Genomic DNA, 15,210 nt, shown 5'->3' on the forward strand with positions numbered 1-15,210 from the left:
TCTTTGACCCTAGTTCCATGCTGTGGTTTCTGTAGAAAATAAAGAATTATGACACTAGGAATAAACTCAAAGTCAGGTTTGGGAAACAGGACATGTATATTTGAGAAATGACAGGCTGACCTATGTATGATTTGGCTCAAAGACATTCAAGACTGGGGCCTGGCACTGACTAAGCTATGGGTTAGAAGGAAGGAAGGAAAGGTTCCATTGGGATAGCATGGGGCTAGGAAGAATTCACGAGAAGCTAGAAATGAAAGAGGTGTTAAAAGATAAACAGAGTGTGGAAGGAAAGGAGAGGGAGTCAGGGTCGGGAGGGAAAATGGGCATTTCAAGGTAGTGGCTGGAGGTGTGGGACGGATGATCTGGAAAGAAGGAATAAAGGCTGGTAAGTCATCAGCAGACAGTTGAGAGAGAAAGACAGGAGGAGAGGGAGGGAGGGCACAGGTGCTCTGAGTGGTCCTGCAGCAGGGGGCACCATCCCACGTCTCAGGAATCAGCTATGGTTGGCAGTGAGCCCCTGAGGCTGGAGAGCATGTGTCTCTTGTTCCCCGTTATTTCCAGAGCCTAAAAGAAAGTCTGACACAAACCCTCAATAAACATGTATTAAATAGATGAAAGGAGAAAAATCAGCACAGTGGAAAGTGACTCGGATGCTAAGGAGGGAAGGAGGTTCAAAGGAACACGGTCAGGTTTTGCAAAGTGATCACAGATGGAGAGCGGAGGGGTTCCTGGGGAAAAAGAAACAGATAGACCTTCAGGACAGAGACCTGCAAGAGGTGTGGTGGTGGACACAGGAGCAGACAGAGACTACGTCAAGAGGGAGAAGAGAGGAAAGGGCAGGCCGACCAGGATGGAGACAGGTCCTCTTTGCAGGCCCAGACTGGGAAGGCTTGGACGGGCTGACTCTGGGAAGGTGGAGATGCTGCTTCCTCTGAGACGGGACAACATGGGAGCAAAGGCTGACACCGACACCCGAGGACAGAAGGACGGCGTGGAGGCAGAAGAAGGAAACTAGTTGCCTCTCCCCAGATGGTCTCCGCTTTCTCAACCAAGAGTATGGGTTTGGAGAGAAAAGGATGAACAGAGAACTCCAGGGCCTTAAAGAAAGCCGAGAAGCCTTTCAACTGGCCTGTGGGAAAGGGCCAATGTGTGACTCCTGAGACAGCAGCAAGCGGTCCAACCCTCACCCATGAACAACTTACTGCAGTCCAGAGCTGCCACACGGGTGACAAAAGTAACTGAGGGTCCAGTGTTGCTACAAATAACTTTTAGCTTCTCCCAAGTGACCCACCTGGAGTGGTCCCTTGACATCTCATTCTGTCGGACTTGGCCCAAAGTCTAGGGTCCTCAGCTATGTGACCAAGAGGGCTGTATCCATTTCCTGATGCTCTCAAGAACCAGAGGGCTATACATAAATAATGAGGGGGGCTTTATTAGGTTTTGGGTTCAGTATACATTGCCAACTAGGAGCATCTTTATTCAGCTCTTTCGGAATCCCTGGAAAGGCTAAATAAATGCAGAATAAAGACAATGTCAAACGCAGAGCCCTTGTTGGGAACACAGGTGTGGGGATACAAGCATCTGATAAGGGATTGTACCAGGTGATCTCTAAATATCCTTGCAGCCTGACATGCTAGGAAAAATGCTATGGACCAGATTGAAAGCAGATAGAAAGTGAGAAGCAAGGAAAGGACCAGCATCCTAATCATTTCCATCAGAAATATCCCACGATTTACGATAAACACATGAGTACAGAAAGAAAAGCACATTTGGGCTTAATCCATCACTAGGGGGAGAGGGAAATGAGGCCTGAAGTCAGGTAGCATTATGTTCATGCAATTCCACCCCACATTACACATTTTTAAATAGGACAAAGAGGGGAATCAGAATGAGGAGACCCCCTGGGGGATTCACAATGTGAGCATTTTTATTCTCTTAATCTTCCTGGTTCTTGCCATCCCCCCAAAGGAGTGACCCTGGCCTTGTCTGCCGCACCATAAATGCTCTCCACTTATTTATATGCCAAGATGCATGCGGATTTAATTATTTATGATAGTGTCTCATCGCACACAGGGATGTGTCTTGGAGTCTGTTCCCTCAACTGATGAAGTCGTGGTTAATCAGAGACCTGCTGCTGGCTCAGCCAGTAAATCTCCATTGAGAACTGGCCTGGGCCCCCCTTCACCCTGTCTGTGTGAGTCACCAAGGGATTAGCAGAGGGAGGATTAGACAAATGCAGCCACAATGCTCCTGCTCATGGTCTGTCATGCCACTCATGTTTTCTAAAACAATTAAGAGCCATTCGCTGTCTCTTGATAGAACAAAATGTCCCACTTCTCTAAAAAGGCTACTTTCCCCAGCATCAGGGGGTTCTGATGATCTGGAGTCATCTCATGATTTTCCTCTGATAAGCCATTGTTTGTTTCCCTTGCTCCTTCAAGTCTCATCAATAAACCTGCTGTCTTTCCATTTTCACCAACCTTTTCTTGTTTACACTGAAGAACTGTCTGGATCCTTAGAATAGCCACTTTGAGTCACAAATCTAGAGGGCTCTAGCAGGAAGACTTCCTCCACATGGTTTGCCTAGTGCGATGAGTCCTTGGGTATGCTTTGTTTTGACACCAAAGGATGCTCACCAGGCCCCATAGCTCTCTCCATGGCTCCCAGTCTTCCATGGGGACACTTATTCTGATGGCCCAGAGGAAACTTGCCTCCAACACACCAGAGAGTCATCCCATCTGGCAATTGTACCGATAACCTGGTATCAGGAGCTTCTGTAAGCAGATATGATCACAGGATCATATTCTGCACCAGGAATCCAGAGCTTCCACTAAAGAGGACAGAGGGATCCTCATTATTCACAGATTCTGTATTTGGGAATTCACCTACTTTCTAAATAATTCACCTCATTATTCACAGATTCTGTATTTGAGAATTCATTATTCACAGATTTTTTTATTTGGTAATACCAAAACCAAGACTCAAGGCACTTTCACGGTCCTTTAGGGACATGTGTAGAGTGACAAAATGTGACCCTAGGGGCACGTTTCCAGCTGAGGCTCAACAAGGAGACATCTGCCTTCGTCCTTTGTCTTTTAAAAAAAAACCATTTATTTTAATTGGAAAAAAAAACCTGTCATCTGTCATATTTATCACGTACAACAGTGTTTTAAAATTCTTGTTTCAGCTCTCATACTGTAAACAACTATCCTTTTTGTGGTCTATTCCAGATCACATTTTTTACACTTTTGTGCTTGTTGCTGGTGACTGTGCAGTTTAGTACGGCCCCCAAGCATCGTTCTGAAGTATTGGCTAGTGTTCCTTAGCACAGGACAGCTGTGATGTGCCTCACGGAAAAAATACAGGTGTTAGATAAGCTTTGCTCAGGAAGAGTGATGGTGGCCATGGCCATGAGTTCAATGTTAATGAATCAACAATATGTATTAAATAAAGTGTCTTTAAACTGAAACATATGACAAGGTTATGTATTGACTGGTTGATAAAATGTGACCCGAGGCCCACAGGAACCTAACCTCATGTCTTCCCTAGGAGCAATGGTTTAATGTTCACTAATTCAGTGTTCACAGCAGCTTCACAGAACACAATTGCTACAGATAATGAGAACTGACTGTATATTGAACATAGCAATGTCTAGGTCTCTTCTCAAATACCAACAGCACCCTAGAAAACTCAGTATCAACCCTAGACTGAGCTTGGACCCAGCTACCACCATAGAAGGTCCTTCCTCCCAGCCCCACCCAGGCCAGTCCAGTGGTGAGCCTGATTTGAGACAGGAAATTTAGCCAAAGGTGAACTAATCTTTGCTCTGTGCTTCCCATGGTTTATCTGAAAAACAGGTATCTCTCTTCCTTGCCCAGTGCTGGTCCAGAACCCAGGTGTCCTTTTTCTGATACTGACAGGGAGCATCTGATACACAGAGACAGATTCTGGAGAACACCCAAGGTTGGGAGGCAAATGATGACCTTATGCTGACACAAGCCCAGTCCCTCCCACTGTGACAATGCTCTCCTAAAACTCAGAGCCAGGGAAATGAAGCAAAGGCTGATGGCGGTAGCCCAATGCCCACTTTGCTATAGGATGAACCAGCAGGAGCAGCAAGAGTTCTGTGAGCTACAAAGACTGTGCCCCAAGCACAGAGACCTCCGCCTAGGGGCTGAGCAAGACCAGAAAGTGCCTCTTCCTAGGCCCACTCTGCGACCCACTGAGACATGAAGAGAACCCACTGGCTGGAAGCCTGGGGCAGCCACCCAGAGCCTCGGTATTCCTGTCTGTAAGGTGAGGCCTCAACCTAGCTGATCACTTCTGTCCTTCCAGCTCTCAGGCAGGCACGGGTGTCCCTGTTCTCCAGGAGCTGCTGTGCTCTCTCCTGATGCAATGGATCATTTCCTGGGGGCTGGAACAGTAGGAGGAGTGGGGGTGTGCTTGGGTGTTGCTGGGCCCAGATTGAACCTGGGCACACAGCAGGAGGAACCCTGCTGGATGGACAGCCAAGTCACTGAGGCTCCAGGAGCTGAGAGGGGGTCTAGCAGGGCTCGGCAGAAGGACAAGGAGAGGGGTTGGGAGATGAGAGGGAAACAGGTGCCCTGAGCCCTCTGGTCTGAGTGAGGCCTCTGCAGTGGGGAGGTGAGAGTTCCTAGCACTGGGGCCATGATCTGATTCTCAGAAAGTGCACACCTCGGGGCACTGGAGGGGCAGCTAGAGAGATGTTTCCATTCAAAGGTACTCACCGCCCTTTATTCCCTTTCCTCTCATGGAGGCTTGGGTGGAGGTTCTGCTAAGCTCAGGGGCTGCTGTCTAAACAGAGTCAGGTTATGTTTCCTAGTTACATAGGCCAGGTCTAGAGAGAAGAACAGCCTCGCTGTGTCTCCTGCCTTATTGGGAGCACCTCTCAGCACCAAGGGTCCTGCTGAGCCCAGGTGAAGAAGAGAGGGAAGCAGATTCAGACCCACAGTCCACCCCCTTCCCAGAGGACTCTGGTCCCGGGGACTCCTGGCTCAGGCTATTCTTCAAGTTTTGAGACAAACAGGGAGGGTCTCTTAGAAAGTGGGAGGTTGGCAGGTAGTAGGTCACCCTAGAAGGTTCCAGAACCCCAGGTACATGGTCTATCACCAACCACCCTCCCCTCCCCAGGAGGGAGAGCATTCCATCCCAGTACTTACACGTGTCCGGCTTGTGGCAGTTGTGTCCCTGACGGAAATACTGGGGGTTCTCAATGACAGGGATGCGGGTCATGCCGATGACCACAGTGTCGGGCCCAGCATCCAGTGACGAGGGTGTGGTGATGCCGTGGTTGATGTGGTGCAGTGGGCTGGCTGAGTCCTCCTCACCACTGATGACAGCCACGGGACCTGCACACACCAAGAGAGATGCAGGACCTGGTGACATTACATCCGGCCAGTTCCCAGCCCCATCCAGAGACCACCCCCAACTACTGTTCCCATCACAAACATTTTCTTTTTTTTTTTTTTTTGGTGGGTGTGTTATATATATATATATATATAGAGAGAGAGAGAGAGAGATAGATATATATTCAGTTGTTTGAGTTTGGGTTTCTGGTATATTTTAGATATTAACCCCTTATCAGATATACATGGCTTACAATTTTTTTTCCATTCTATAGGCTGCCTTTCTTTTTTTCTTTTTAATGAGATAGAGCCTCACTTCATCACCCAGGCTGGAAGGCAGTGGTGCAGTCTCGGCTCACTGCAACCTCTGCCTCCTGGACTCAAGCGATTCTCGTGCCTCATCCTCTCGAGTAGCTGGGATTACAGGTGCCTGCCACCATGCCTGGCTAATTTTGTATTTTTAGTAGAGACAGGATTTTACCATGTTGTCCAGGCTAGTCTCAAACTAATGACCTCAAGTGATCCACCCACCTCAGCCTCCCAAAGTGCTAGGATTACAGGTGTGAGTCACTACACCCGGCCCACATTTTCTTTATTAGCAAAATCCACTGGAATAGTATTCCTCGAATGCTCTGCATTCTGAATTCAGAGAACCACCCTAAATTCTCTTTCTTGATAATTACTCACCCATCAAACCATGGAAACAGCTGCAAAATCAAAGTAAATTTAAATGACCCTGGCATAAATTACTTTCACTTTCTCCCAAGTCCAAATTAGTTCAAAATAAGAGTTTTAAATACATCTGTTTTCTTATGTAGCAACAATAGGATTTTTAAAATGACCTAGCAGTAGTGTACACCCTGCTCTTCCTCTTCTAGGGAGCTTTAACAATGGCTGATGCTGGATTTCATCCCCAAGGGTTCTGATTCCATTGGTCTGGGAGTGCGAGCTGGACATCAGATTGTGAGAGCGCCCCACGTGAGTACCATCTACAATCAGGATCAAGAATCTCTGATGAGTGGCTCAAAGACCCAGAGCCTCTCCAGCTGGCCACCAGATTCCCAGGGGAGCGTCCTGTAGCTTTTACTGCACTCAGCCATCAACCCTCCCTTGTTCACAGGGAGATAAGCCCATTGTGGGCCTGGACCTAACCTGAGCCAAGTTTCACAAATGACAGTAATGAAGCTGCATCATGATTTCCATACCCGCAGCTGGGTCAGCTGTCCCACTCTTGAAATATCCACATTGAGCCAATGGCTTCAAAGAACATCATTTGTGTCTTTACCAACCCCAGCTTCACTCCCGCTTCTTTCTAACCCAAAGAAGAAATCCAGTAAGGACATACAGTTACTCAAAAAGCCTGAGATGGCAAAGATAATTAATGCTGCAGTCTTGGTAGAAAATTATTCTGTTTGGTGCCGTGGTTCTCCCATACATACAAATAAAACTCCTGTAAAGTGAATTAGCTGTGACTGTGTGGCTTCATATAACTGGCATTTTAAATGGCTGCTTTGCTAGACACACAGTCCCCAGACAAAGTGCCTGCTGTGATTCAGTTTTGCAGCTTGAACAATATTTCCACTGCAGAAATCCATTACATCTTACCGAAGTTTATGGAGAGAATATTTCCCATCAAATAGCGAGGTGAAGCACCAATGAGGCAGAACTAAATGGGAGACTGGTAAATGCAAACGGAGGCCCCTGAATTCCACTCCATCAGCACAGACAGGCTTATTCCAATCCATGACAAATGTCTGACTGTGTTTGGAGACCGTGTGGAAAAGTAGCTGTAAGTGGTTGCCCAAATACTTGCAATAACCACTTGCCTTGCAAAAAAGAAGACAGTTCCTGAAAATACCTTGTAAACTTTTTGAAAAACTTTACAGCAAATTCCAGTTAAACAGGGAAAACTAAGCACTGGTTTTTATCCCCTTTCCCTCCTCAAACATATACTAAACATTCCCTCTACTAAAATACAAAAAAAAAAAAAAAATTCAAAAAATATATGTGCCTACTATTCACAAGAGCAAAGACTTATAATCAACCCAAAAGTCCATCAGTGACAGACTGGATTAAGAAAATGTGGCACATATACACCATGGAATACTATGCAGACATAACAAAGGATGAGTTCGTGTCCTTTGCTGGGACATGGATGCAGCTGGAAACCATCATTCTCAGCAGACTGTCGCAAGAACAGAAAACCAAATACCGCATGTTCTCACTCATAGATGGGAATTGAACAATGAGATCACTTGGACACAGGAAGGGGATCATCACACACTGGGTCCTATTGTAGGGAGGTAGCGGGGAGGGATAGCATTAGGAGATATACCTAAAGTAAATGACGAGTTAATGGGTGCAACACACCAACATGGCACATGTATACATATGTAACAAATCTGCATGTTGTGCACATGTACCCTAGAACTTAAAGTATAATAAAATACATATATATGTGTGTGTGCCCAAAGAGAAAGAGGAAGAGAGGTGATAAGAGATAATAAGATAGTTCAATAATATTTTGGAATTTAAAAAGTCAAAAGACGAAAGAGGCAAGAGAAGAGGAAAGAGTGGAAGAAGAGATGACCAACAGGACTGCAGGGGGATTATTTGCAGGCAGCCGGTTCTGCTGGAAAGGATCACTACATGAAAGGATAAGACAGCCAGGAAGTCTGAGGCGGAGTGAGGCTCCAGGCAGGAACAAGGTGCCCCCACCATCACCTTGCTCCCTTCCCACAGGACTCTAGTGGTTTACCCAGAGACATTGAACCCAGAAGGCTCAGGGGAGGGCTGGGATGAGGCATGAAGTTGAGCCCCTTCTTCCTGCAACCCTGCCTCCCCATCACCCCAATCTCATCTCATACCAGCACCCTGCAGGAGATTAGAGAATGCATCTCTGGATGAATTCTTTCAAAAAATACTTCTCGGTATGGACATTTGGGGATCTCCCAGTGGAAAGTCAAGTTCATTCTGTGATCACGCCACAGTGAAGCCTGCCGGTTGGCAAGCCCCACCCATGCACACAAGGCAGAATCGCACTAGCTTTCTAGGGGTCAATTCCTAAATATGAAGAAACAGTTCAGGATCACCAGGCACTTCAGCAAAGCTCCGGCATGGGAGAGCACAAGACGAGTAGACAATCAGTGACCTGCAGGAAACAGAGGCAATGCAGGAAGCAGAAGAAGACTTTCTAAAAAAAACTACTAATATCCTCAGAGACGTCAGTGAAAACACTGCATCTATACAAATAAGGCAATATTTAAAACATGAACAATTAGAGGGTCGTGAAGAGTCCTTGGAAATTATGATCATCGAAATTTTAAAGTTAAAAAAGAGTGGAAGATAAAGTCAAGAAATCTTCCAGAAAATTAAACAGAGGAAAGAGGTGGTAAATGAAAAAGGAAAGATAAGAAAATCAAAGGTTTGATAAAGAGATCCAACATCTAATTAAAAGAAATCCCAGAGAGAAAGAGAGATACAGGGAAAATGAATATGAATAGAAGAGATGAATGGAAAACCAAAAAACTTATGGAAATTCACCCATATTACTTACCCAGTTTCCAGCATAATTAACACAAGTGCACAAATATGAATGTATGTGCACATACACACACACACACACATATATATATCAAGGCACACAATTACACAATGCCAGAGCCCTGGGGATAACGAGAAGATGCTAAGAGGTTCCAGGCAGGAGGGATACATTTATAAAGGAACAGTGAACAGAAAGACAATGGAATCATTCTCTATAACAATACCACTATTGTTATTGTACAGAGCAATTCCTTCAACATTTGGATGGGCAACTTTTCAACCTGGAAATCTACACCTAAAAAAAAAATCAACCCACTGTAAGAGCAAAATAAAATTGTTTGCAAATGTGTAAAAAATTGCCTTGCTTGTCCCCGTCTTAGGATGCATCAGGAAGAGGGATGTCAGCAAAACAAGGGGCAAGCAAGGAAAAGAGGAAGCTAGGGATTTAGTATCATCCCCAGTCTCAAGCCACAGCGCTATGGGAAGGAAGTGTCTGGAGGGAGAGGTTACAGAATACAATGATAAAGGCAGGATCCATGTCCAGGCTGTCTTGTTTACTCCAAAGCTCACAAGTCTTCACTGCAACTACAGACTACTTGCTTTATTAGAATTGTAGACCATGGAATGCAGGAAGACACAAAGACCACATGCAACAGAAGTTATGCCTCTAACCCGCCCCTTTCTGTTCTCAGCATTATAGGATGTGGATCGTTATAGTGACATGGAGGAAGGACACAGAAGAGGGAGAAGTTTAAGAAGATACCGCATCAAGACTTAAACCTTTGTGAAAGGCTGTTCCTTTGAATCTGCTCACATAAAGTCCATAGATAGCAAGTAGTCAACAGAATGTTCCAAGAGCCTGGGATCTAAAACAGTCTCTACCTTCTCTACAGTATCTGAGGATTTGAAAAAGCTGGGGTAAGATCCACAGATGGAAGGGTTCTGCCACAGACTCCCAAGCCATGGGAAGGAATAAGATCACCCAGGAAGACCTGATAGAGATAAAAGAATAAAGCCAAACATCAGAGCCCTGGGGACCCCAATACTTAAAATGTAGGCATCGGAAGGAGAGCAAGGAAAAAGAGAACTGCCAGAGACGTAGAAGGAAACCAGAAAAGGATACTGTCTTAGAATTCAAAGGAGGAGGCCAGGCACATTGGCTTATGCCTGTAATCACAGCACTTTGGGAGGCCAAGGTGGGTAGATCATGTGAGTTCAGGCTTTTGAGACCAGCCTGGCCAACATGGTGAAACCCAGTCTCTACTAAAAATACAAAAATTAGCTGGGTTTGTTGGTGCATGCCTGTGATCCCAGCTACTCAGGAGGCTGAGGCAGGAGAATCGCTTGAACCTGGGAGGTGGAGGTTGCAGTGAGCTGAGATGGCACCACTGCACTACAGCCTGGCAACAGAGCAAGACTCCCTCTCAAAAAAAAAAGAAAGCATTCAAAGGAGGAGAGTGTCTAGAAGTTCAAGAGACACACACACTGAGGACAAATAGGATTAAGCCTGAAAATGAGCCACTGTGTTGGAAAATGTGGAGGTGACCTTAATGAGAGAAGTTTCCATGGAATGTTAAGGAAAAGTCAAATTATAGTGAGTTGAGGAGTTAGTTGGAGAAATCCTGATCATTGTAATAATTTTTATTATTGAATACTTCCTACACATCAGGCTCTCTGAAGGTAATTAATCTTATAATGCTTCTGTGACATTGGTACCATTGTTTTCCCCATTTTAAAGATGGAGGCATTACAGCATAAAGAAATGACCTGCCCAAGGACAAACGCCTAGCAAAGAAGTGGTGATGCTAGAATTCAAACTCATAGTCTGGCCCTGGAGCCCATGCTCATAACACTCCACCAGCACTGCCTCCCTGAAAGTGCAGACTGTGAGGGAAATAATTTGTGCAAAGGGATACTTGATCAATTCTGGTATATTATCCTCCTCATAAGCAGCTGCCTTCTATTGCAGTTCCCCAAGACCCTTTTTAAAGATGTTCCTCTTGACCCTTGAGAATTGGGACAGGAGTGAGTCACCTTATTAGACTCACCCAGATAGATTACAGATAATTCATCATATCTTCTTCCAAGCACTGCTGAATGTTCCTTTAAGCTATATCCATAGCAGGAAAGAGCATTGCACCATCAGAGTCTTGTCCCATTCCCAAAGCCCTCTTACTCACCTTCGCTCTTCCATAAACTACATTTCTTAAAAGAAAACCCAATAAAAAGCACATAGGCCCATCACTTCAAAGGAAGTAAGAGGAGGTCTCTGCAACTTGCCCCTGCCTGCTTGTGTCTGAGTCCAGCAGGGCTCCTTACAGGGCTATGGCTGGCACTGGGTCAAGATGAGTCTTTCTTGGACAGGGCTGTTCTGGGTATGTAGCAGCCCTAGACCTGGGCATGAAGAGCCAGTCTTAGCTTCATCAGCCACAACAAATGCACCACTCCGCAGAGGATGCTGATCATGAGGGAGGTTGTGCACAGATGGGGGCATGGGGTAGATGGGAAATCTCTGTACCTTTTACTTGATTTTGCTGTGAACCTAAAATCACTCTAAAAATAAAGTCTAATAAAACAAAAATTTTAAATTGTAAAAAAAAACATAGGTCACTCTCCCCACCACACACATTTCCGAACCTGCCTTGTGGTGATGGAGCTGTGCCAGGTTGAGAACTACTGATAGAGACACCAACATGTTATTCCATGAAACTCTAGCCAGTCCTCACACCACTTGCCTCAGGGGAAAACTTACATACCTGTAGCCCCTCTAGGGGAGGAAGCATTTGTTCTCACCATAAGAACCACAGTGAAGATTGTTCTCACCTTAATAACCACAGTGAAGAATTTGTTAAGATACTGAAGGAGGGACGAGTAATATGGAGAAAAATACATCAGCTGTCTGGACAGCTTTCTTCTATTTTCTTGTAGCTGCTGAGGTAGATGGCAGGTCAAGAGGAGTCAAGCTGTGATGTCTACTGAGCCCTCAACACACACATACACACACACACACAGCCCGCCTACTACCTGTTATCGGCCTCTCTGCTGTCACTAATCCATTCCCAATTACACAATTACTTTGTTACGCAACACTAATAATCAAAGAGAAGAGAAACATTCTCATAGTCTTTCTAGTAAATGCAAGCTTTAGAGAGAGACCCTCAAGGGAACAGAGGTTTGCACAGACTCTCAACATCATATTATTCTCTTCTAAAATTGGTGCCTTGTTTTTTTCTTCAGATCCACAGTAGGTTTTATTCTTCTAGCCATACCTTAACAGAACCATTGGATAATTGCAGAAACTCTATGGCCCTGACAGGTGTCTTTCCCCACAGGATGGTCCATACTGTCTGTCCAGAGGCTTTTCCTCCCCTCCCTGTTCTTCCACAGGGGAAAAATGAGGGTGTAGAGCAAGGAATGGCTCCAATTTACATAAATGGTTTATTCCAAGGTGGGATTCAGGTTCCCAGATGTTTGAAATGCTTGTTCCCCAGTGCCGTACAGAAATAGCACTTGAACATAAATTTAATTTCCTCAGCAAGGCCATTTTTATACTTCTGCAGAAAGGATACACCCACCAGCAGTATTGTCACGAGAGCACACTGAACTAAGGAGACACTGTCATTTATACCCTGACACATCCACCCTACTGCTGTGTCCGGTTTCCATTGGCTGGAATGGGACCTCACATTATGTATTTGTCCCGACTGGCTAGCAACTTAGAACTTTTTTAAAAAGAGGCAAAGGCAGAGGAGAACAAAGGAAGGAGGAAGTAAATTGTGAAATGCTGAGAAAGGTAAAAACACCTTCAGATAAGGAAGAGGAACAGGCTATGACCTAATGCTTGCTTGGACCAGTATAAGCATGCCAGGGCAAATATTCAGGCTAAATTGTGGGAGCTAAGAACATAAAGTACATTGATTTCTTTACTTTGGCTAGCAGATACTTCAGAATGTTAGCACAGGTCTTTGAATAAATTTTGCTTCTAAGAGAAGTTATTATTTATTCCTAGTTAGATGGGGAGGAAAGTATTTGAAGAGGAACCTCTACTGTACTTTTTACACAGAGAAAGCAAAACTCTCTGATGGCAACAGTGGAGAGGGAACTTCACTGCAGTAGTACGAGCTTCCACCCAGATGGGCTGAGCCCCAGTCCCAAGAGAGGAGCCTGGGACAAGTCACCATGAGGACCTGTGGGTACACCACCATTCTGCAGAAGCCTCTGGTGACTCCAGGGAAAGCTTTTTTCAAGGTTCATAATGCAGAAACAGAGGGGGAAAGAGGTGGGTCACAAAAAATGAAGAAGGAAAAAGGAGCGGTCTCCCAGGGAATGCACTGACACATCAATACTCACTCCCACTTTCAGACTGGGGAAAGACTGCCTTGGAATCATTTTCTCCAATGCCCTACCATTGGCTCTAAAACTCCTTTCTCTTCCAACAACTCTCTGACTTACAGAGCATTGACAATTCTCAGAAATGTGGCTCCAAGAAAATCCAACCACTGGTCCAACCCTAGGGCATTTGCCCAGCCAACATGTAGAAGTGGTTCTTCTCCAAATTCCAAAGGAGTGACAGAGCCCCAAGATGCTGGGATCCCTGTGGTTTACAAGAAAAGGGAAGATGGAGGGAAAACAAAACTGACATTAATTAAATACCAGCTACATGCCAGATATATTGCTGGGCACTTTGTTCTCGTCTCATTTGATCCTCAACAACTACCATTATTCTCATTTAATCAATAACAAAACCGATCCTCAAATAAGTTTAAGTCATTTTCAAAAATCACCTAGTCAGGAAGTGGTGGAACCTGTATTTGAAGCCATCTTTGTTTGACTCCAAAGTTCTGCCTTTTCCCACCAAACTACCCATTTTCTCAACAGTATAGCTGACACCAAGTATTTTTCACAAACAGAGAGTGCTTGGTGTGAATACATGAGCCTATATACAGAAGGCGAGATGCCAGCTCCCCGCGATTGGGGCTAAATCAGTGCATCTAGGGATGGACTGCCAAATATTTTCAGGGTTGGACCAGCCTACATAAAATAGCTCTGGGCTGACAAGTCCAACAGATAGACTTAAATTGTACAATTCCAATGCCAGAATCGATTTCTGTACTCCTTCCTTTACACTTGTACTTCCTTCCAGAGTAGGGTTGGGGGCAGCAATCTCATTTTTCAACTCAGAAAACCCTCTTGGGAGCTGTGGTAAGCATGACTGCTATTTATTGAGTATATCCAGGCACTCACTAGGACTGCAGTTTTGTGGACCACCTTGAAGTTAAACAGTACCCCCATCACTTTCTTTGGAATGAAAAGTGAGAGAAGTGAGGATGCATCACTCCCACATGGAAGCTTGAAGACCCAGTGTGACTTGTCATATTCCCTTTTTCTTGGGTTGGCATTTGTGGAAGCATGAAGCAGAACCCCACTCAGCCCCGGTCCCTCAGTGAGGCCAACTTAGACGCAAGGGCTCCCGCGAACACCTGGTGCAGCCATGGTGATGTGCACAATGCAGCACCATTGTTTTAAGCAGTTGTTATTGGTGGGGGTGCTGTCTATCACATCTCCACATTTACCAATGGTACTTTAGTTTCTTCATTCAGACACTTTGTATGCTTCACACCATCTTCAGCAAGTCTCCACAGAAGTCCCTCATGCAAAAAAAAAAAAGGGGGGGGCTTGTCCTCCTCAATGATATAATCCATTTTAAAATGTCTCCTCCCCACTCTCTGTCCCAAAGTTGAGCTCAAATCTTCAGTTTCATAGAGTCAGAAAATGACCACCTAGATCTGACTTGGGTAGCAGAGGCAAATAAGCCTGCATGGGTCTCGTGCCTTTTTAATGTGTCAGAATGAAGCAAACAAGCCAACCTTTGGATTAAGAAAATGATTTTTTTAAAACCTCAACCTTTTCCTACTGATAGAAATCAAACACTGACGTGTCCCTGGTGGGTGAGAGCTTCGCATCAACAAATCTAGGAGCAGGAACTCATAAAACGGAATAAGTGGAAGCACAACAAACACAATTAAAAATCCAGCCATGCTCAGAGAGGGATTCCATTTACTGTCTCATAAAAACAGCCTGGTCCTCAGAGGCAAACAAACGAAAATCAATTTCTTAATTTTTATTGGCAGATGTGGGACAGAGGCCAAGTGAACCCGGGCTGTGCTCAAGAACAGACCTGGGTACTAGTCATGGCCTTCTGTTACTAGACCCGTTCCTCTGTGCCCTGCCCTCTCTGCCTCCTCCAGCTTCCAGACAGACTCTGCCTTCTGTGGTCTCCGGGGCACATGGGGTCCTGCAG

General features: G+C 45.2%; 1 protein-coding gene across 3 annotated transcripts in view; it reads right to left on the minus strand.

Annotated features, from left to right (window-relative positions):
• NTRK3 (neurotrophic tyrosine kinase, receptor, type 3) overlaps positions 1–15,210 on the minus strand; it is a 389,076-nt gene that overhangs the window by 152,166 nt on the left and 221,700 nt on the right. For all 3 annotated transcript variants that reach the window (XM_011986286.1, XM_011986287.1, XM_011986288.1), the window contains one exon: positions 5,181–5,369. In XM_011986286.1, coding sequence (XP_011841676.1) covers positions 5,181–5,369 — 189 coding nt within the window. The remainder of the gene's footprint in view (positions 1–5,180; positions 5,370–15,210) is intronic.

The sequence above is a fragment of the Mandrillus leucophaeus genome, unplaced genomic scaffold (assembly GCF_000951045.1).
Source record: "Mandrillus leucophaeus isolate KB7577 unplaced genomic scaffold, Mleu.le_1.0 Scaffold297, whole genome shotgun sequence".
Classification (NCBI taxonomy): Eukaryota; Metazoa; Chordata; class Mammalia; order Primates; family Cercopithecidae; genus Mandrillus; species Mandrillus leucophaeus.